This window comes from Drosophila innubila (assembly GCF_004354385.1).
Source record: "Drosophila innubila isolate TH190305 chromosome 3L unlocalized genomic scaffold, UK_Dinn_1.0 0_D_3L, whole genome shotgun sequence".
NCBI lineage: Eukaryota > Metazoa > Arthropoda > Insecta > Diptera > Drosophilidae > Drosophila > Drosophila innubila.
The window spans coordinates 12,142,292-12,164,019 of record NW_022995376.1 but is presented as its reverse complement, the minus strand read 5'-3'; the positions used below and the strand labels follow the sequence as shown (position 1 = coordinate 12,164,019).

General features: G+C 33.8%; 1 protein-coding gene across 1 annotated transcript; it reads left to right on the top strand.

The window, feature by feature from the left end:
* Positions 1-1,383: 1,383 nt before the first annotated feature.
* On the top strand, positions 1,384-3,269 carry LOC117787532 (aspartate aminotransferase, cytoplasmic-like). The gene is made up of 7 exons (XM_034626077.1): positions 1,384-1,430; positions 1,495-1,652; positions 1,708-1,889; positions 2,066-2,543; positions 2,602-2,767; positions 2,826-2,968; positions 3,022-3,269. The coding sequence occupies exons 1-7, from the start codon at positions 1,390-1,392 to the stop codon at positions 3,198-3,200; spliced, it is 1,347 nt and encodes a 448-aa protein (XP_034481968.1). The 5' UTR covers positions 1,384-1,389; the 3' UTR covers positions 3,201-3,269.
* Positions 3,270-21,728: the final 18,459 nt, after the last annotated feature.

Here is a 21,728-nt window from a genome sequence, read left to right as displayed (position 1 = left end):
GGGACACCGCTGCGGTCGCCGCATTTGTTTGTGCAAATGTGCAGCGGAAATGGGATACGTTGTATTTTATAGGGTAAGGGCAAGCGGAAGGAGGGCATTGTAGGGAACTGTACGAAACTGCATCTGCAACTATCCGTATTGCTTGTTTTACAAGCTGGTCAAACATTTCATAGGTTATCCTCAACACACAGAATTAGTTGTGGTTCACGCCTTGAATATGTAAGGCGTGTTCGAATCCATTTTGTGTCAAGATGTTAATTTAATATTCACATTTAATAGAAAAAAAACTGTGTGCTCATAAATTCCAAATTTTATATATGTCTATCTTTTAAAATATTTGCAACGAACAACAAAAATGAATCAAATATTATGCATCCAAAAGTCCTAAAAATTTCATATAAACAATATATATAAAATAAAAAAACTAATTAAATAAGAGCCATTTTTTTAAATTTTAATATATTTATGAAAACAACGATGAATCGATGAATCCATATATTATACTAGAATCTAGATGAAACAAGCCAAACAATTAAATAAACTATTAACTAAGTCTATGGCTCTATGGCTGGGCCAATTGATTATGGCACAAAATTCAGGGCAACATTGTTTGCCTGGCTCCAGTTCCAGGCTCTGGCCATCTGTCTGACTGACTCCACCGTATCTATCAAATAGTTTGCTCGTCTCGAATGTCTGACCTGTGAGCCCCTAAAATCCAAACAATGAAGACAACGCAAGCCACAAAACACACAGAAATAACGCACACACAATGAAAACATTGTTATTGTTATTTCTGCTGTTGTTGTTGTTTTCATACCCTATAACCATTAAGTAGCTGAATGAGGTATGACAATTTATACAATAATAAATAGCAAATCAACTGAAACAACGATTCGCAAGATAGAAAAATTCTTACCCAGCAGCTACATTAGATATCGATATATGGTATCTATAAGTCGATCACTTCAGACTGAAAGATTCTTACTTATTTGCTGCGTTACCACAAACAACGCAACGGTTTGATGCAGTCATACACGAGTTTTGGGGCCATAAACAAACCAAAATCGTAGGCAAATAAACCCCAAAACCCGATTTCAACTGACAGGCAGTTAAACACACATTAAATTGACCATCACTTGACCTGATTGATGTCTTCTACAACATCATTTGCAAAAAAAATATAGTGCTTGATGTCCAATTCTCAAGTTCAACAAGTTGATCCGATTCCACATTGTTGTTTAAATTAAAACTGAAACGTTTGAGAAATGCAAAAGAGATTAATCCATAGCCTTTAAAGCTAAGCAACCGAGAATCTGTCGGAAAAAAAATACACAAACTTGTTTGGAATAATTTTCAATCAAATTATTAGTTATAAAATATTAGAACAAAATGTTATTATGTGCAACAGAGATGCTGATCTCCAAAGCAAAGTAATAACTTAGCATACACAACTAAAATTATTCTATTAACAATCTCTATTCTCAACTCCCTCAGTTTAATAAATATATCTTTACACAAGCGCTATAGCAGCAAGGATTGTCAGATATCGGCCTTTGCTAATGCTAAGGTTGTTATACCCGCCGAGGTCTTTCATTTAACAAAATTGTATCTCGAAGATAAGAATGAGAAGAAAGTAAATCTAGGTGTTGGTGGTAAGCAGGTAAAACATTTTATTTATAAAACTCTACTTGATAATTTATTCGTCAGCCTATCGCACTGATGACAACAAACCATACGTACTACCAATAGTGAAGAAATGTGAATTGGAAATTGTTAATGATCTGAATTTGAACCACGAGTACTTGCCTATGTCTGGTAATCCGGATTTTGTTAAAGCTGCCACAGAATTTCTTTTAGGTTCAGAGTGCAAGGCTGTGGCAGAGAATCGCGTAAGTACTTAAATATGCCACAATAAGTATATATTATAATCAAAGTCGCAATCTTCATCAAAATTATTATATAAGCTATAATAATTGAGATAGATGCGATGATACGGTTTTTAAAATTGTTTTTCCTGGCGATGAGGTGTCTATCCATATATAATAATAATTTCCTTTATTTATAGGTATCGGCAGTACAAACGGTATCAGGAACTGGTGCATGTCGATTGGCTGCGGAATTTTTAGCTCAGCGCTTGAAACGGCGTACTCTATATTTGCCAAATCCGACTTGGGAAAATCATGTTAAGATCTTCAAGCAGGCTGGCTTTAAGCAAATCAAGGAATATCCTTATTGGAACTCTAAAAGACGTAAACTTGATATGTCCAGACTTTTGGCCGCACTAACCTCGGCGACAGAGGGCGCTGTTGTGCTACTTCATGGTGCGGCCCACAATCCGACCGGTTTGGATCCTACAAAGAAAGAATGGAAGCAAATTGCAGCAGCTATTAAACTTAAAAAACTGTTCCCGTTTATTGATACGGCTTATCAGGGATTTGCGACCGGTGATCCGGAGCGAGATGCTTGGCCCATCAGATATTTTTGTAATGAGGGCTTCGAATTAATGGCAGCTCAATCTTTTTCTAAAAATATGGGGCTATATAGTGAGTATATTTGAAGGATTTTCGTTATATTCGATTCTCTAATTCTCATTGAAATTAGACGAACGTGTTGGTAATCTGGTAACTGTTTTGAGTGATAAGGAATTGGTTCCTGCAGTTACTTCGCAACTCACGCTTTTTATTCGCACAAATTATTCAAATCCCCCCGCATTTGGAAGCCGAGTTGTTGTTAGGGTTCTTAGCGATGATAAAAATAAAGAGGAATGGTAAGTGTGCGTTTAATTCATGTTATTTAATTCATATAGTCGAAGTTCATAAATGCAGGTTGAAAACTATACGCGAAATGACAGATCGTGTGAAAAAAATGCGTAAAGAATTATTACAAAAACTTGAAAAGCTAGAAACTCCTGGCAGATGGGATCACATAGTCAAACAGTGCGGAATGTTCTCCTACTCAGGTCTTAGTGGTAAGTAAGGTTAGTCTAATTGATAAACTGCTAACCTAAAATACTTTCCATAGAACAACAAGTCGAAAAATTAAGAAAAGAATATCATATTTATATGCTTAAATCTGGTCGCATTAATATCTGTGGATTAAATACAAAGAATATTGATTACGTCGCCGAAGCAATTAGCAAAGTAGTGAAAGATGCATCTGACAAAAATGACGAGTGCGAGAGTGATGAAAAAGACAATTAAAAAAGGATTAAAACATAGCTTAAAATCAATGAATTTATAATTTTAAAATAGAACAAATGCAAATATCAATTACTTTACACACTTACGACTTATATGGCCAAGCCGAACATATTTAAAATGCCAATAAATTATTAAAATCATTTCATACAAAAGAAAAGCAATCATAAATGTACACACGCCATTAATGTGGGCCTCAGACCCAACCCAGAAATATTTCAATATTTGCCAACAAGCATTTTTTGGTAATGTTTCAATTAACTTGAGCAAAAATATTTATGAACACAGTACACACAATTTTCGACAGGCATAAAAAGCGTTAGACAAACACCGCACACTCACACACACACACATACAAAAACCCTCACAACAGTCGCAAGCACACACGCACGCTCTTCTCCTCTACTATATACATATAGCACTCTTTCACACACTAGCTATCTCTGTCTCACACTCGCCCGACAACATAATTTGAGTCTATTTGCCATGTAGCATACTTTCCAGCGTCAGGCCCAAATGACGCACACCAACAACAACGCCGGCAACAACAAACACACATAAAAGCAATCAAGTGTCGCTGAAAACAAAACATAGCCAAAGAGCAAGCGTTAAGGGTGTTAAGGGACGAACAGGAGGGGTTAACGGTAGCTTATGCGTAACAAGCAGCAAAAACAATAAGCTGCAAATTTTAGTTACCGACTGTGTTCTAGAAAATCAATTCGCCTTAAACCCGACCGCTATTAAATATATATCTCTTTCAAAGTGATGTTCGTATTTTATTTAAAACTCAGCAAAAGCAACCAAGTACTCACATCGCGACAGAAAAAGCTGCTAGTTGGCTATTTATAGAATCACATATTCTCTCTTCCTCTCTCTCTACGTGTGTCGGATGCGACGCGACGCCGGCAGAATTTAACTTTTCATCAAAGTTTTGCCTTGTTATTAATTCTGCAATTAAATTTGGTAACTTAAAAAATTTTGATCAGCTTCAAACTTTCATAACTTTGTCAAAACTAAACTGATGTTCGAACAAAATGTCATTTTGATTATGGTTTGGCCTCTAAATTCATTCTGCACTTACATTTTGTTAATTTAGAAAAAAAAATTTTTTTTCGTTTGATTTTTATGGTAAGGGTACCCCCTTTGAAATTTTGAAAATTTTAAATTCTAAGTTTTTACTTTTAATCAACTCCTTATATCATAATTAGTATAAAACAACACTTAAAACTTGATTCTGAGACGTTTCATTTTCTTGTCAAAAATCATGGGAAATTGAACAAAAATTTTGACTTGTAAAGTTACTAGATCCAATGTCTGACCAACTTCAATCCGTCATAACTTTGTCGAAACTAAACCGATTTTCAAGCGGAATGTCATTTTGATCATGGTTTGGCATTTTTATTCATTCTGCATTTAAACTTTATTAACTTTTAAAAAAAAATTATTTTTTGGTAAAATCCGATTTTGATGCTAAGGGTACCCCCTTTGAAATTTTGAAAATTGAAAATTTTAAATCTCAAGTTTTCACTTTTAATCAACTCCTTATATCATAATTAGTATAAAACAACACTTAAAACTTGATTCTGAGACGTTTCATTTTCTTGTCAAAATCATGGGAAATTGAACAAAAATTTTGACTTGTAAAGTTACTAGATCCAATGTCTGACCAACTTCAATCCGTCATAACTTTGTCGAAACTAAACCGATTTTCAAGCGGAATGTCATTTTGATCATGGTTTGGCATCTTTATTCATACTGCATTTAAACTTTATTAACTTTTAAAAAAAAATTATTTTTTGCTAAAATCCGATTTTGATGCTAAGGGTACCCCCTTTGAAATTTTGAAAATTGAAAATTTTAAATCTCAAGTTTTCACTTTTAATCAACTCCTTATATCATAATTAGTATAAAACAACACTTAAAACTTGATTCTGAGACGTTTCATTTTCTTGTCAAAATCATGGGAAATTGAACAAAATTTTGACTTGTAAAGTTACTAGATCCAATGTCTGACCAACTTCAATCCGTCATAACTTTGTCGAAACTAAACCGATTTTCAAGCGGAATGTCATTTTGATCATGGTTTGGCATCTTTATTCATACTGCATTTAAACTTTATTAACTTTTAAAAAAAAATTATTTTTTGCTAAAATCCGATTTTGATGCTAAGGGTACCCCCTTTGAAATTTTGAAAATTGAAAATTTTAAATCTCAAGTTTTCACTTTTAATCAACTCCTTATATCATAATTAGTATAAAACAACACTTAAAACTTGATTCTGAGACGTTTCATTTTCTTGTCAAAAATCATGGGAAATTGAACAAAAATTTTGACTTGTAAAGTTACTAGATCCAATGTCTGACCAACTTCAATCCGTCATAACTTTGTCGAAACTAAACCGATTTTCAAGCGGAATGTCATTTTGATCATGTCATTTTGGCATTTTTATTCATTCTGTATTTAAACTTTATTAACTTTTAAAAAAAAATTATTTTTTGCTAAAATCCGATTTTGATGCTAAGGGTACCCCCTTTGAAATTTTGAAAATTGAAAATTTTAAATCTCAAGTTTTCACTTTTAATCAACTCCTTATATCATAATTAGTATAAAACAACACTTAAAACTTAATTCTGAGACGTTTCATTTTCTTGTCAAAAATCATGGGAAATTGAACAAAAATTTTGACTTGTAAAGTTACTAGATCCAATGTCTGACCAACTTCAATCCGTCATAACTTTGTCGAAACTAAACCGATTTTCAAGCGGAATGTCATTTTGATCATGGTTTGGCATTTTTATTCATTCTGCATTTAAACTTAATTAACTTTTAAAAAAAAATTATTTTTTGCTAAAATCCGATTTTGATGCTAAGGGTACCCCCTTTGAAATTTTGAAAATTGAAAATTTTAAATCTCAAGTTTTCACTTTTAATCAACTCCTTATATCATAATTAGTATAAAACAACACTTAAAACTTAATTCTGAGACGTTTCATTTTCTTGTCAAAAATCATGGGAAATTGAACAAAATTTTGACTTGTAAAGTTACTAGATCCAATGTCTGACCAACTTCAATCCGTCATAACTTTGTCGAAACTAAACCGATTTTCAAGCGGAATGTCATTTTGATCATGGTTTGGCATCTTTATTCATACTGCATTTAAACTTTATTAACTTTTAAAAAAAATTATTTTTTGCTAAAATCCGATTTTGATGCTAAGGGTACCCCCTTTGAAATTTTGAAAATTGAAAATTTTAAATCTCAAGTTTTCACTTTTAATCAACTCCTTATATCATAATTAGTATAAAACAACACTTAAAACTTGATTCTGAGACGTTTCATTTTCTTGTCAAAAATCATGGGAAATTGAACAAAAATTTTGACTTGTAAAGTTACTAGATCCAATGTCTGACCAACTTCAATCCGTCATAACTTTGTCGAAACTAAACCGATTTTCAAGCGGAATGTCATTTTGATCATGGTTTGGCATCTTTATTCATACTGCATTTAAAGTTTATTAACTTTTAAAAAAAAATTATTTTTTTCTAAAATCCGATTTTGATGCTAAGGGTACCCCCTTTGAAATTTTGAAAATTGAAAATTTTAAATCTCAAGTTTTCACTTTTAATCAACTCCTTATATCATAATTAGTATAAAACAACACTTAAAACTTGATTCTGAGACGTTTCATTTTCTTGTCAAAATCATGGGAAATTGAACAAAAATTTTGACTTGTAAAGTTACTAGATCCAATGTCTGACCAACTTCAATCCGTCATAACTTTGTCGAAACTAAACCGATTTTCAAGCGGAATGTCATTTTGATCATGGTTTGGCATCTTTATTCATTCTGCATTTAAACTTTATTAACTTTTAAAAAAAAATTATTTTTTGCTAAAATCCGATTTTGATGCTAAGGGTACCCCCTTTGAAATTTTGAAAATTGAAAATTTTAAATCTCAAGTTTTCACTTTTAATCAACTCCTTATATCATAATTAGTATAAAACAACACTTAAAACTTGATTCTGAGACGTTTCATTTTCTTGTCAAAAATCATGGGAAATTGAACAAAAATTTTGACTTGTAAAGTTACTAGATCCAATGTCTGACCAACTTCAATCCGTCATAACTTTGTCGAAACTAAACCGATTTTCAAGCGGAATGTCATTTTGATCATGGTTTGGCATCTTTATTCATACTGCATTTAAACTTTATTAACTTTTTAAAAAAAATTATTTTTTGCTAAAATCCGATTTTGATGCTAAGGGTACCCCCTTTGAAATTTTGAAAATTGAAAATTTTAAATCTCAAGTTTTCACTTTTAATCAACTCCTTATATCATAATTAGTATAAAACAACACTTAAAACTTGATTCTGAGACGTTTCATTTTCTTGTCAAAAATCATGGAAATTGAACAAAAATTTTGACTTGTAAAGTTACTAGATCCAATGTCTGACCAACTTCAATCCGTCATAACTTTGTCGAAACTAAACCGATTTTCAAGCGGAATGTCATTTTGATCATGGTTTGGCATTTTTATTCATTCTGCATTTAAACTTTATTAACTTTAAAAAAAAATTATTTTTGCTAAAATCCGATTTTGATGCTAAGGGTACCCCCTTTGAAATTTTGAAAATTGAAAATTTTAAATCTCAAGTTATCACTTTTAATCAACTCCTTATATCATAATTAGTATAAAACAACACTTAAAACTTGATTATGAGACGTTTCATTTTCTTGTCAAAAATCATGGGAAATTGAACAAAATTTTGACTTGTAAAGTTACTAGATCCAATGTCTGACCAACTTCAATCCGTCATAACTTTGTCGAAACTAAACCGATTTTCAAGCGGAATGTCATTTTGATCATGGTTTGGCCATTTTATTCATTCTGCATTTAAATTTTATTAATTTCTTAAAAATGTTATTTTTTGATAGATTTTGATGATAAGGGTCCCCCTTTGAAATTGAAAATTTTAAATCTCAAGTTTTCACTTTTAATGAACTCCTTATATCATAATTAGTATAAAACAACACTTAAAACTTGATTCTGAGACGTTTCATTTTCTTGTCAAAATCATGGAAATTGAACAAAAATTTTGACTTGTAAAGTTACTAGATCCAATGTCTGACCAACTTCAATCCGTCATAACTTTGTCGAAACTAAACCGATTTTCAAGCGGAATGTCATTTTGATCATGGTTTGGCATTTTATTCATTCTGCATTTAAACTTTATTAACTTTAAAAAAAAAATTATTTTTTGCTAAAATCCGATTTTGATGCTAAGGGTACCCCCTTTGAAATTTTGAAAATTGAAAATTTTAAATCTCAAGTTTTCACTTTTAATCAACTCCTTATATCATAATTAGTATAAAACAACACTTAAAACTTGATTCTGAGACGTTTCATTTTCTTGTCAAAAATCATGGGAAATTGAACAAAAATTTTGACTTGTAAAGTTACTAGATCCAATGTCTGACCAACTTCAATCCGTCATAACTTTGTCGAAACTAAACCGATTTTCAAGCGGAATGTCATTTTGATCATGGTTTGGCATTTTTATTCATTCTGCATTTAAACTTTATTAACTTTAAAAAAATTATTTTTTGCTAAAATCCGATTTTGATGCTAAGGGTACCCCCTTTGAAATTTTGAAAATTGAAAATTTTAAATCTCAAGTTTTCACTTTTAATCAACTCCTTATATCATAATTAGTATAAAACAACACTTAAAACTTAATTCTGAGACGTTTCATTTTCTTGTCAAAATCATGGAAATTGAACAAAAATTTTGACTTGTAAAGTTACTAGATCCAATGTCTGACCAACTTCAATCCGTCATAACTTTGTCGAAACTAAACCGATTTTCAAGCGGAATGTCATTTTGATCATGGTTTGGCATTTTTATTCATTCTGCATTTAAACTTTATTAACTTTTAAAAAAAAATTATTTTTTGCTAAAATCCGATTTTGATGCTAAGGGTACCCCCTTTGAAATTTTGAAAATTGAAAATTTTAAATCTCAAGTTATCACTTTTAATCAACTCCTTATATCATAATTAGTATAAAACAACACTTAAAACTTGATTCTGAGACGTTTCATTTTCTTGTCAAAAATCATGGGAAATTGAACAAAAATTTTGACTTGTAAAGTTACTAGATCCAATGTCTGACCAACTTCAATCCGTCATAACTTTGTCGAAACTAAACCGATTTTCAAGCGGAATGTCATTTTGATCATGGTTTGGCATTTTTATTCATTCTGCATTTAAACTTTATTAACTTTAAAAAAAAAATTATTTTTTGCTAAAATCCGATTTTGATGCTAAGGGTACCCCCTTTGAAATTTTGAAAATTGAAAATTTTAAATCTCAAGTTTTCACTTTTAATCAACTCCTTATATCATAATTAGTATAAAACAACACTTAAAACTTGATTCTGAGACGTTTCATTTTCTTGTCAAAATCATGGGAAATTGAACAAAAATTTTGACTTGTAAAGTTACTAGATCCAATGTCTGACCAACTTCAATCCGTCATAACTTTGTCGAAACTAAACCGATTTTCAAGCGGAATGTCATTTTGATCATGGTTTGGCATTTTTATTCATTCTGCATTTAAACTTAATTAACTTTTAAAAAAAATTATTTTTTGCTAAAATCCGATTTTGATGCTAAGGTACCCCTTTGAAATTTTGAAAATTGAAAATTTTAAATCTCAAGTTTTCACTTTTAATCAACTCCTTATATCATAATTAGTATAAAACAACACTTAAAACTTAATTCTGAGACGTTTCATTTTCTTGTCAAAATCATGGAAATTGAACAAAAATTTTGACTTGTAAAGTTACTAGATCCAATGTCTGACCAACTTCAATCCGTCATAACTTTGGCGAAACTAAACCGATTTTCAAGCGGAATGTCATTTTGATCATGGTTTGGCATTTTTATTCATTCTGCATTTAAACTTTATTAACTTTAAAAAAAAATTATTTTTTGCTAAAATCCGATTTTGATGCTAAGGGTACCCCTTTGAAATTTTGAAAATTGAAAATTTTAAATCTCAAGTTTTCACTTTAATCAACTCCTTATATCATAATTAGTATAAAACAACACTTAAAACTTGATTCTGAGACGTTTCATTTTCTTGTCAAAAATCATGGGAAATTGAACAAAAATTTTGACTTGTAAAGTTACTAGATCCAATGTCTGACCAACTTCAATCCGTCATAACTTTGTCGAAACTAAACCGATTTTCAAGCGGAATGTCATTTTGATCATGGTTTGGCATTTTTATTCATTCTGCATTTAAACTTAATTAACTTTTAAAAAAAAATTATTTTTTGCTAAAATCCGATTTTGATGCTAAGGGTACCCCCTTTGAAATTTTGAAAATTGAAAATTTTAAATCTCAAGTTTTCACTTTTAATCAACTCCTTATATCATAATTAGTATAAAACAACACTTAAAACTTAATTCTGAGACGTTTCATTTTCTTGTCAAAATCATGGGAAATTGAACAAAATTTTGACTTGTAAAGTTACTAGATCCAATGTCTGACCAACTTCAATCCGTCATAACTTTGTCGAAACTAAACCGATTTTCAAGCGGAATGTCATTTTGATCATGGTTTGGCATTTTTATTCATTCTGCATTTAAACTTTATTAACTTTTAAAAAAAATTATTTTTTTGCTAAAATCCGATTTTGATGCTAAGGGTACCCCTTTGAAATTTTGAAAATTGAAAATTTTAAATCTCAAGTTATCACTTTTAATCAACTCCTTATATCATAATTAGTATAAAACAACACTTAAAACTTGATTCTGAGACGTTTCATTTTCTTGTCAAAATCATGGGAAATTGAACAAAAATTTTGACTTGTAAAGTTACTAGATCCAATGTCTGACCAACTTCAATCCGTCATAACTTTGGCGAAACTAAACCGATTTTCAAGCGGAATGTCATTTTGATCATGGTTTGGCATTTTATTCATTCTGCATTTAAACTTTATTAACTTTAAAAAAAAAAATTATTTTTTGCTAAAATCCGATTTTGATGCTAAGGGTACCCCCTTTGAAATTTTGAAAATTGAAAATTTTAAATCTCAAGTTTTCACTTTTAATCAACTCCTTATATCATAATTAGTATAAAACAACACTTAAAACTTGATTCTGAGACGTTTCATTTTCTTGTCAAAAAATCATGGGAAATTGAACAAAAATTTTGACTTGTAAAGTTACTAGATCCAATGTCTGACCAACTTCAATCCGTCATAACTTTGTCGAAACTAAACCGATTTTCAAGCGGAATGTCATTTTGATCATGGTTTGGCATTTTTATTCATTCTGCATTTAAACTTTATTAACTTTTAAAAAAAATTATTTTTTGCTAAAATCCGATTTTGATGCTAAGGGTACCCCCTTTGAAATTTTGAAAATTGAAAATTTTAAATCTCAAGTTTTCACTTTTAATCAACTCCTTATATCATAATTAGTATAAAACAACACTTAAAACTTGATTCTGAGACGTTTCATTTTTTTGTAAAAAATCATGCCAAACTGAACAAAAATTTTGCGGTTTGATTCCCTGATTAAAACGTAATACGGGTACATACTAAAATATTTGAGAATTCGTTGCTTGGAACATGTATCAAATGCGACTGCTGTTGTGCCGCCATTCGTCCGTCGGCCCGTCCGACATCATCAACATCGACAGCATCCACAGCGACCAAAAATCAATGGGCTGGAAAATATTTATGATGCCCACATATCAGTATGGGGAGGAGGTATTTGAGGAGACGACAGGGGTAACCAACTTCTGGGAGCTACTGCCGCCTGGTGTGAACTCAGGCCAAAGTTGACAGTTACGTATGCAAACTGGTCCCGTTGCCGGTCGGGAACGCCCTGTAAAAGTAAGTGGGGTGGAGGTGAGGCTACCCGGCAATTAACAGGCACAAAAATAAGTTGCAACTGCCGTCGATGAATAAATTTTATTGCAGTATTTGTATATATATATTTTTTTTTTGAGTCTTTTACCCCTGTTGGAAAAAGGGGGAAAAAATGCCACAAAAGCATTTGCTGCTTCAGTGGCCACCCAAAAGGCATTTCAGATATAAATCGCAGCTAAAGAGCTGCCTTTTTGTGTGTTTGGGTATTTGGTTTAAGTTTTCACTTTGCTTCTTTCATTCTCTCATTCTCTTTCTGTCTCTGACAATTTACTTGCTTTGGTTTGTTGCCACTCGACGAATGTGTTGCCTTTTGTTCAAATTTATTGTCTATGCTATATATATGTAGCTCCTAAGTTGGCGTGGCAGGTTCAATACACAAATTGTGTCTGCTCCTTGCAAAGTTTATCGATCTAGAAGCCATTTGGGTTTGTCTCTGCTATTGTCCCATCTCTTCTTGGTTTTCACTAAGATTTTCCTTTGTACTCGTATTATTTCCATTTTACATAAATGTATTGCCTCACAGGAAATCTTAGTAATTATGTTTCCAATTCAAATACTTGAATATAATTTTCATGTGCAATAAACTATCACTTAATGATAACTACTCAAAATCTAATTGTCTTATTCCAAGAAGATATTTTGATTGAAGAATAATAAATCTTGAGAGCACTAATAAATGTTACGATATAAAGTAACCACAATAAATAATTTACGTTAAAGCAAAATGGTTGAAACCTGTGGAAAGCCAACTTAAAATGGGAATCAGTACTAATTTAAAGTCGTACTTTGATATTCATATTATCTAAGTTAAGTTATTATTAAATAAAAAGTCGTAAGTATAACAAATTTACACGTCTTACAGTCGATATGCAAGCAAAACCCTCAACAAGCCGCATATCCGAATAGCATTCTAAGAATACAGTCATAAACAGAATTTGTATATTTTTTATAAACTTAACAAAAAGAAATTCATTTATAGATGCTGCCCATGTGCCGTCTGAGAGCTCAGACTGAACTTCAAGTTAGCAGACAAATTCCAGACTACAACAGCTGTCGTTTCCGTTGACGCCTCATTTGAGACGCATAACCAACAGCATCAACAACAACAAGAGCCAAAACGGAGACAGTTTAAGGACTCGCTCTTGTGCTCTTCTTATAAGAAACTTGTTCAATCGCCTGTCAGACGCCTTTAAGATGGAATCCAATCTGAAGCAATGCTCTTAATGTTTTGTCATTGAATTTTTAATTTAATGTAGCTGTAAGCAAGGTCTGCCAGATAGCAACAACAAAGAAAAACGAAAAGCAATTTCTTTTATTAAATTTAGGGCATTGATTTCAGCATACAAATTGTCTAATCAACATCGAATTTCATTTGAATAGTGTTTGATCTCATTGACATGGCGGCAAGAACGTGACATCTTAGCCCAGATTCTCGCCAGGTGATAGCTGCTTAATAATAAAGCCAAGTTTTCCGCGACAAGCCGTGACAACCGCAGAAAATACATAATCAAGGGAAAACCGGCAAGGAAACTTCTTTAAAGGCTGACGAGACCGCAGCGCCAGAAATTATGCTATTAAAATGTATTTTTTCAATTAGCCAACAAGCCTTTCTTTTCCTTTCTCTTTGTCGTTCTCTTGCTTACTCCATTCGCCTGTTGTCTGTCAAAATGTTGTCGGCAATATTAAAAGGCGCACGCTGCGTATACGTAATGTAATTTTACTCTGAATGCGCGCTTCTAATTAGACGGCCAGACATATTTAAACATCTCCCCTCATCACCATCTCCCTTCATCCCAAGACATCTACAATCAACAATGGCAAATGGCAGCAAAACGTTCCTCTGGCTTTGTGTAAGCAAACAAATTTTAATTAAAAACCGCAGAGCCGCACAGTAAAAAGTGCCAAAAAGTAAAGTTCAACCACAAAATGTTGCAAAATTATGCGGGCTCACCGAAAAGTTTAATGGAATTTTGATTTGCCCCAAAACTGGAGGAGCCAAAAAGGCGTCAACACATTTTTAGCCATTGATAATTATTCATGGCATTGGCAATTGATAAGGAAGCTCAGTATATCAAGAGTTCAAGTACAAGGCAAACCAAGTACGTCTCAAGAAAACACTAGAAATAAATGAAACGTTTAGAAATCATAATATTCTCCTTGTCGATCTGAAGTACAAAGTACACAAAGAGAATCGCATTTAATTTTGTTCCTAATGTATTCCTAAGCAGGGATGTAAACATTTTACATACTAAATTAATATTTTCATGTTCTCCAAATTGTTTTGTCAATATTTAATAAACGAAGTTAATCAAATCAAATCAATGCAAATTGATTTGAGCCTTGCACTTTAACATTGCCACCAAACAATTTGATTATTGTTTATTTATTGCAAATTTACACAATTTTAGAGAATATTATTTATTGAAAATTTTTGCAATATGGTTTCTAACTCCAAAAATGTGAGTTGGTTTACAGTTAATAGAAGATAATTGATATTATTTCGGAGCAGAAAGAAAATGAGTCTTCTTGGTTCTCATTGTAATACCTTAAAATATTTTAGGATGACATGAGTAGTCAATAAATTTTCATATATAACAACTTACCATGAATTGTTAAATATTCATATAAATACTCAGGCAACTCACATAAAGCTGCATCTTAAACTTCACGCATTTCACTGGAAAAGTTATTAGCCAAAAGGGCAAAAGTTAAATGCTGGACGCCAAAAGTTAAAACCAAAGCCGAGGAAAGGTAAATGCAAGGGCACAAAATGTTCGCCAATATGCAGGACTCTCAGGAAATATGTTTCTGCATGTATGTCCTTTTCTGAGGACTTGTGTTTAACATATGTGTGACTGGTAGATTTTGAAGATACATACGAGCTTGTAGAATAGTTAGCAGTAGTCGCAGTTTAGACTTCAAGTGAAAACGTATGTGTCTCAGAGAATTTTGTCTGTCTAATCCAAAACTTCATTAGGCCAAGTGGCAGTCGTCGTTGAATGCACCGGCCTAGAGTGTAGGATTGGGCCGTAAACTTTGCCGTCTAATAAATTGAAATATAAGTAACTACCATGTGAGAGCATGACCACAATTTTCATTTGTGTTAATAACGCCAACGGTCAGCTTTGATTGTGCATTTTGTGCCAACAAGTTTTGGGGTGACCACTCCACAAAACTTTGACTGCAGTACACCAGCAGGAGAACTGGAGGAGAGCCAGCTGAGGAAGACGAAGACGGAACAGAAGAAGCTCTATTACGTGGCGTCTTGGCGACGGTGATGCCACTCGAAAACCACTTGGGCAATTAGAGCTGAAAGTTTGCGCCTGAACCCAGCAGCTATGACAACTTTCGGCAAGCTCCAGGGGAGTTGAAACTTTTTTCCAAGCTCCCAACTGCGGTAATTGCGTGCGTATTGTTGAACACGAAACGGAATGGAAACTGGGCACGGACACGGACACGGACACAGGCACAGGCACGGACATGGCCAAGTCCGCAGGAATCGGGAAAGCTTTAAGGTGCGCCCCAAAAGCAATTACCGAACCGCCGGCCACTGGCACCCGTAACTTACTGCAGATGCAGCTCAAATGCACTAGACCGACGGCATCAATCAAAGCGATTTGTCTGTTAGATGGAAGAGGGAACCGTGGAGTGGTGAGTGGGATAGGGAGCATGGTAAGAGTGTGGAGAGTGGAAAGATCGAGTGCCAAAAATGTGAAACGTAATGCGTTGCAATCAGTCAGGATTTGACGACGCTTGAGTGCATATTCATGACTGACCATGGAACTGATACACTTGGAGAAATAAGATTCCACAACTGCTTAAGGATAATATGAAATTTAGTAAACACTAAGAACAACAATACATATTTTAAATAAGAAAAAATAAATAAAATGATTTAAATATAACAATCAAAAATATTTCTGATTGATAATCCCATTTTTCTCTCAGTTTCGAGCTCACAATCGAGTACTTTGCCTGCTGCGCCAATGTGGCGTATGATTGCTTTGATTTCCAATAAGTTTCACAAGCATCGCATTAACATAACGCATGAGCGTGAGCAAGAGAGAGACGAGAAGAGAAGAGAAGAGAGAGGGAGATGGAGATTGAGTTGGTAGTGTATGAAATGCTAGCTACTATAAAATGCAAGTATATCGAGCTTAAATTGAATATCCTTATTTGACGCATAAAGCTAACAGCAACTAAAACTAACAAAAAAAGAAACAACAAGAGCAATATTGTATGCAAGCAAGTAAGAAAAATACACCTTTCTGTTGCACAAAGAGAAAACAAAGCGAAAAAATACTAAACCAGCAAAAAGTAAAGGAGATGGGTCGGTTAGTGGGTCTTGGGCATAAAAAAGGTAGTAAACTCTGACTAAAAGTCGAGAGGAGGTTGGGCCGAGCCTGCACCTCAACATTAAGCAATAAAAATGCAGACGGGTCGCACAAGAGGAGTAACTACTATAAGCTGCCACGAAGTAGAAGAAGATGGAGAAAACTGGGGTGAAAGGAATCAGCAACAAGCCACCACATTATGACAACAATAAAACGTAGCATAGCAATATACAACAAAAAGAGTTGGTAGATGATAAGGCAGTGCGAGGTGAGCTTAAAAGACTTACGTATGTAGTTGAAAAACTTTAGAAAAAATCTGTAAAAGATTTTGCGAATAAATTAGAAATGTTAAATTTTGTGACTGAAGAAAACAAAATACTTTATTTAATTTATAAATTTTCCATTGTGAAATTCAACCTACGAATTCTGTTATAAAAACTGTTGTTACTTGAACTTTTATGCTCATTTACTTTGATCTGTTTTTATATCAAGCATGTATTTTAAGTATCGAAAATACTTAATTCAAGGTTATTCAAACTTAATTATAATACGCCTTTTTTATCTGTGAAGATTTTCTGCATTTGATTTCATTTACAAATATGTACTCAACACTTTTCTCCCTCTGTGAAGATTACATATTTTTGTCTGCAATGAAACTTTTCGACCTGACCTGGTTTAGAGCAACTTGATATTACCGGGAATGCCGACAAACAAAGCAATTGTATAGAGGGGATTCTCCATTCCGAGTGCAACTCTTTATAGCAGCTTTAGCTTTTTACAACAAATACAACAATAATAACAACGGCAATAACAACAACAACAACAGAATCAACTACGGACATGCAACGGTAGAGATGAAAAGATAAGCAAAGATTGCGAAAATTGTGTTTTTCTATTGAGAGTGTGTTGTTTGAGAATGGGACTAGAACTAGCTGCCTTGGCAAAGGCTGTACAAAACAAAAAGAAAATACCAAAACTGTAGCCGTATAAGCATTCAATTGTTGGACCGGAACAGAGCTGAACAAGGCGATCCGGCACGGATTGTGGGGCAAGGAAAGGTCAATTTGGGCAACCCTTTCATGGGTGCTCCACCCACTTCTTCACTTCCACACTTCTACATCAGTCTGTGCTACTCAATTTCCGTTACACGCCAATGCGCGTGTAAGCAGCATGTAAATATGAAAGCGGCCAATAGATGCCAAAGTTATGAGCTGCAATCGTTCGGGATAGCTTCGAATTGGGGTGGACGGTCGAAGGTGGTTCTAAACTCAAGTTGGGTCTCGTATTTGCGGGCAGCATAAATCAAAATCAAATTTGAGTGCTGTTTAGTCAAGTGGCTACAAGGCTAACGGAAACAGAGCCCAGAAGTGACCAATAAGTGGGTCAGTAGTCAACGCAAAGTGGAATCCAAAACTATTGTGCTGACTATCCCCGAATGCTCTTGGAAGATAGAAAATGAAAGATGAAAGAGGGAACAAAGAAGAGAAAGTTGAGAAGTGCTCTCTGATTCGGTTGCTTAAGACAATTAAAAGCCATCAGAATTCAACAGCTTACCATTAAATGAATGCGATAAAAGAAACGATGATTACAAATTATTGATGAAAGCGTGATTAAGTATATCGTCGTGACTTGCAATTACCCTTCAAAATACGAGGATAATCTGAAATTTATATATGCATTTTGACAAGAAATAATTGTACTTTTGTGATTAAAAGCAGGAGGAAACGAGAGAGATAAAGAGAAAAAATATAATATAATTTCCACCTATTGTTATAGCTCATATTGAGTATCAAGAAATATAAACAATAATTTTAAAGTTCGTTAGATTTATTTTGCTTATAAATGGTTATACCATTTAATGCCAAAGATACTGTTTGTCACGAGCCCATCTCCAGATTTCGTCTTTATTAAAACCGTTTTGTTTACGCGCCAAACAATTTGCATTTTATTGGCCTCACTTGAGGCTCTATCTGGGGCAAAAGCCAAAAAGCGATAGCGACAATCAATGAAAGACAGAAACATGGACAGACAGAGGACATACAGACAGATAGATAAACAGAGATGAGAGAGGCATGTTGGGAACCAACAGATTTGCATTACAAAGTTACGAGGTGCTCAATGAAAAATCCCTTAGACTTTTGGATTGGGGAGGAGTTAGGGTGTCGACAAAGAATATCAAAACGTTTGAGATTAAAATTATCCACTCATTTCAAAGAGAAAATACGCTTTCAAGATATGTCAGCTATAAATATGTATAGTTAGTGGGAGTGTATTAAAATTCGTATTGCAGCTGCTGGATAAAAATGAAAGTTTTCGAGCTGCCAACGCCGCTGATTGCCAGTGCAACTTGGACAGAGAACAGAGAATAGAAAAAGAGAAAGGCAGAAGCATGGAGAGTGAGTGCGGAAAATGAAACCCATTTGAATTTCATTTTCGTATGCAAATTTTCAATAGGTTTTTATGCTATTCGTTTGGTTTGAAAACGGAAACTAAACCACAGAAATATGCAAGTGAATGGCTTTTGCCGCTGAGCCTCAGCAACAGCAATAGCAATAGCATCAGCCTTAGCCTCAGCCTCAGCCTCAGCTTTTGGCCATTTGTGCACACGCTTTCCCTTGACTTTCATGGCGAACAACCGATCACCACACACCACTCGCCGTTTCCTTTGCTTCTCAGTCTGTTGCGAAACAATTGAAACAAGTTTGCAATCAGTGCACAAAGTTTTTCCCCAACACAAAACATTGAAACATACAGAAGCAGCAACAGAAACAGTCCGACAGACCAACAGACCAATAGACCAACAGGCAAACAGGCAACACACACTGCAAAGATACAAAAACGCCGAGCAAATTGTGCGGCTGCTTTGGATATCCCTCAGTTCTTGCTGCTCTCGCTGCTATTTCTGCTGGTCAGCCAGGGCGTTTGACTGTAAACAAGTTCAGACGCGCCTACAGCCACGGCAAAAACAAGGAGCGAGTCCTGGGAGAAAAGCCTCTTCTGCAAATACCCTTCAGGATGTGATCATAAAACTTAAAATCACCCTTTACATTATTTGTAATAATAAAAACAAAAAGAAATATGTATATATTTATTTAAGATTATACATATAATTATTATACACATTTCTTATCTATCGATCGAAGTTTTTATAAAGTCTCTAAAGTAGACATCAGATTTTTTAAGTAATAATATAATAGGAATTAAAATTAATTTATAGAATACTCATAATAATATTATTTCAGCAAATAGTTTAAGGTAACATCTAAAATAGAGCTTTTTTACTTTTACAGATTTGAATTATATTCAAGTTGCATAGTTTTCCACAAATATCTTCCATAATTAGGCCATATAAAATAAATCAAGAAACACTCAGAGCCAAAATCTAAAAAAGCAAAAAACTTTGATATAAAAAATAGCATCTTTCCAGCTGCATTACAAAGTCAATATACCATTTTTTTAGCTAAACGCATAGCAAGCAAAGTAGCAAAAAAAAAAAAATGTAGAGAACAAACGATTTTGGCATGAGGGATTCTGTGTGTGATCCAATATCTATAAATCAAAAAGCGCACAATAGCTTTTTTTTACAATAAGGCTTGATGCCTTAAAGAAATAACCAAGAATGAGGATGGTAGGGAGATAATAGAAAAGTTGAAGCAACAACAAGTAGAGAGTGTACTGAGCCTGAGCCAACACCACAATAAGCCATAAAATTGAAACTTAAGTTTGTTATTTAAGTTCGTTAACTGCCACACAATAAAGCCGATAAAAGGACGCTTGATTGATTCGATTCAATGACAGAGTCAGAGACAGAGACAAAAAGAGAGTGACGGGACACGTGGGTGTAGACTCAAATTTGCCAACAAATTTAATGTTTTTTAATTATGCCTCATTAGAGATACAGTGGGCGAGGAATGGATCTTCTCTTTATGTACTCATAAATATTTAACAAAATGAGAATTGCTTGAAATGGAATTGAAAACGACGGCATTGAGAATTGAATTGAGGCATGTGATTGATTGTCAGACAGCTGCTACTGTTGCATGTTGTTGTTGTTCTTGTTGTTGTTGTTGTTGCTGTCGCAGCTCTTGATGATGAAATCCTACACGTTCTCGCTGCTGTCGTTGTCGACACCATAAATGTCGACTTGTGTCACAGTCCCAACAACACACACACATTGGAACAGATAACATGAGGTGTAAAAGAGAGAGAGAGAGGGACAGATTTTAGGGAAAAACATGACGTATGGAAGTCGCAACAAAACACTTTGATTGATGATTGAAATAGCCAGACGTTGTATTGGTGTCTGCAGATAGGAGTCAGTGTGTGTGCGTGTGTGTGTTTCTGCTCTGTACTGGACTGCAAATCGCTGACGCGCGACTAACAACTATACTATATATAATCAAAATGGAGTTTAGCTCAGTCAGGTGCACACACAGCAACACACACTCCCACATGCATAGCATTGTCAGTAAGTTCATGATTCCATAATGTCCCTGACATGTGGGAACCTCAATCTCAACCCCACCTCAATCATCCCCTCTCTCTTAATCGGAATGTGTGTGTGCGGTCTTTCAGTTACAGGTTTGCGAGTAATCCGTGGATGTTCTTGTTGTGGTTCTGTTCTTGTTGTCGGTCCTGTCTTGTCTTTAAATTGTTTCAGCGGATGTTGCTGGTGTTGCTCTGTGGTTGGTTTTTGGTTTTAAGTTGAAACAGCTTATCGAAAAAAAGGAAAGTGAAGTGAAACGGCAAAAATAACATGTGTATCAAAATTGCAGTTTAAATTCGTTCAGAATTAGTATCCTTTATATTCTACATTTCGTAAAACTGAATACACCCACTCCACCAATTTTATGACTACAGGGTGTTATAGGACTGACCATACTATATCAAAAGCAACTTTAAATCCATTTACATCTTTAACCTAATTTAATTTTTTTTGGACTATCTTTAGTCAACTCATAGCAAAAAAAATGCATTTAAAGAGCACGTAAGAAGCTTAAAGCGAGAGAGAATTTCTTGGTTTCTAAAGCTTTTTGTCAACTGATTTAAAATTGCTGTCATAATTAACTTAGCTCGTATATCATTAACCCTTTTTAATTGTCATCCCATCATGAATATTTAGAACAATTAAATGAAAACACATTTACTTGCTTTGAAAGTGCTTAATTCATTTGATGGCTAACAGTTTTAGTAAATGAACTGTCTCAAAAATAGTCTGCTTTGAAGCTATAAACAGATTAAAGCCTAAATTC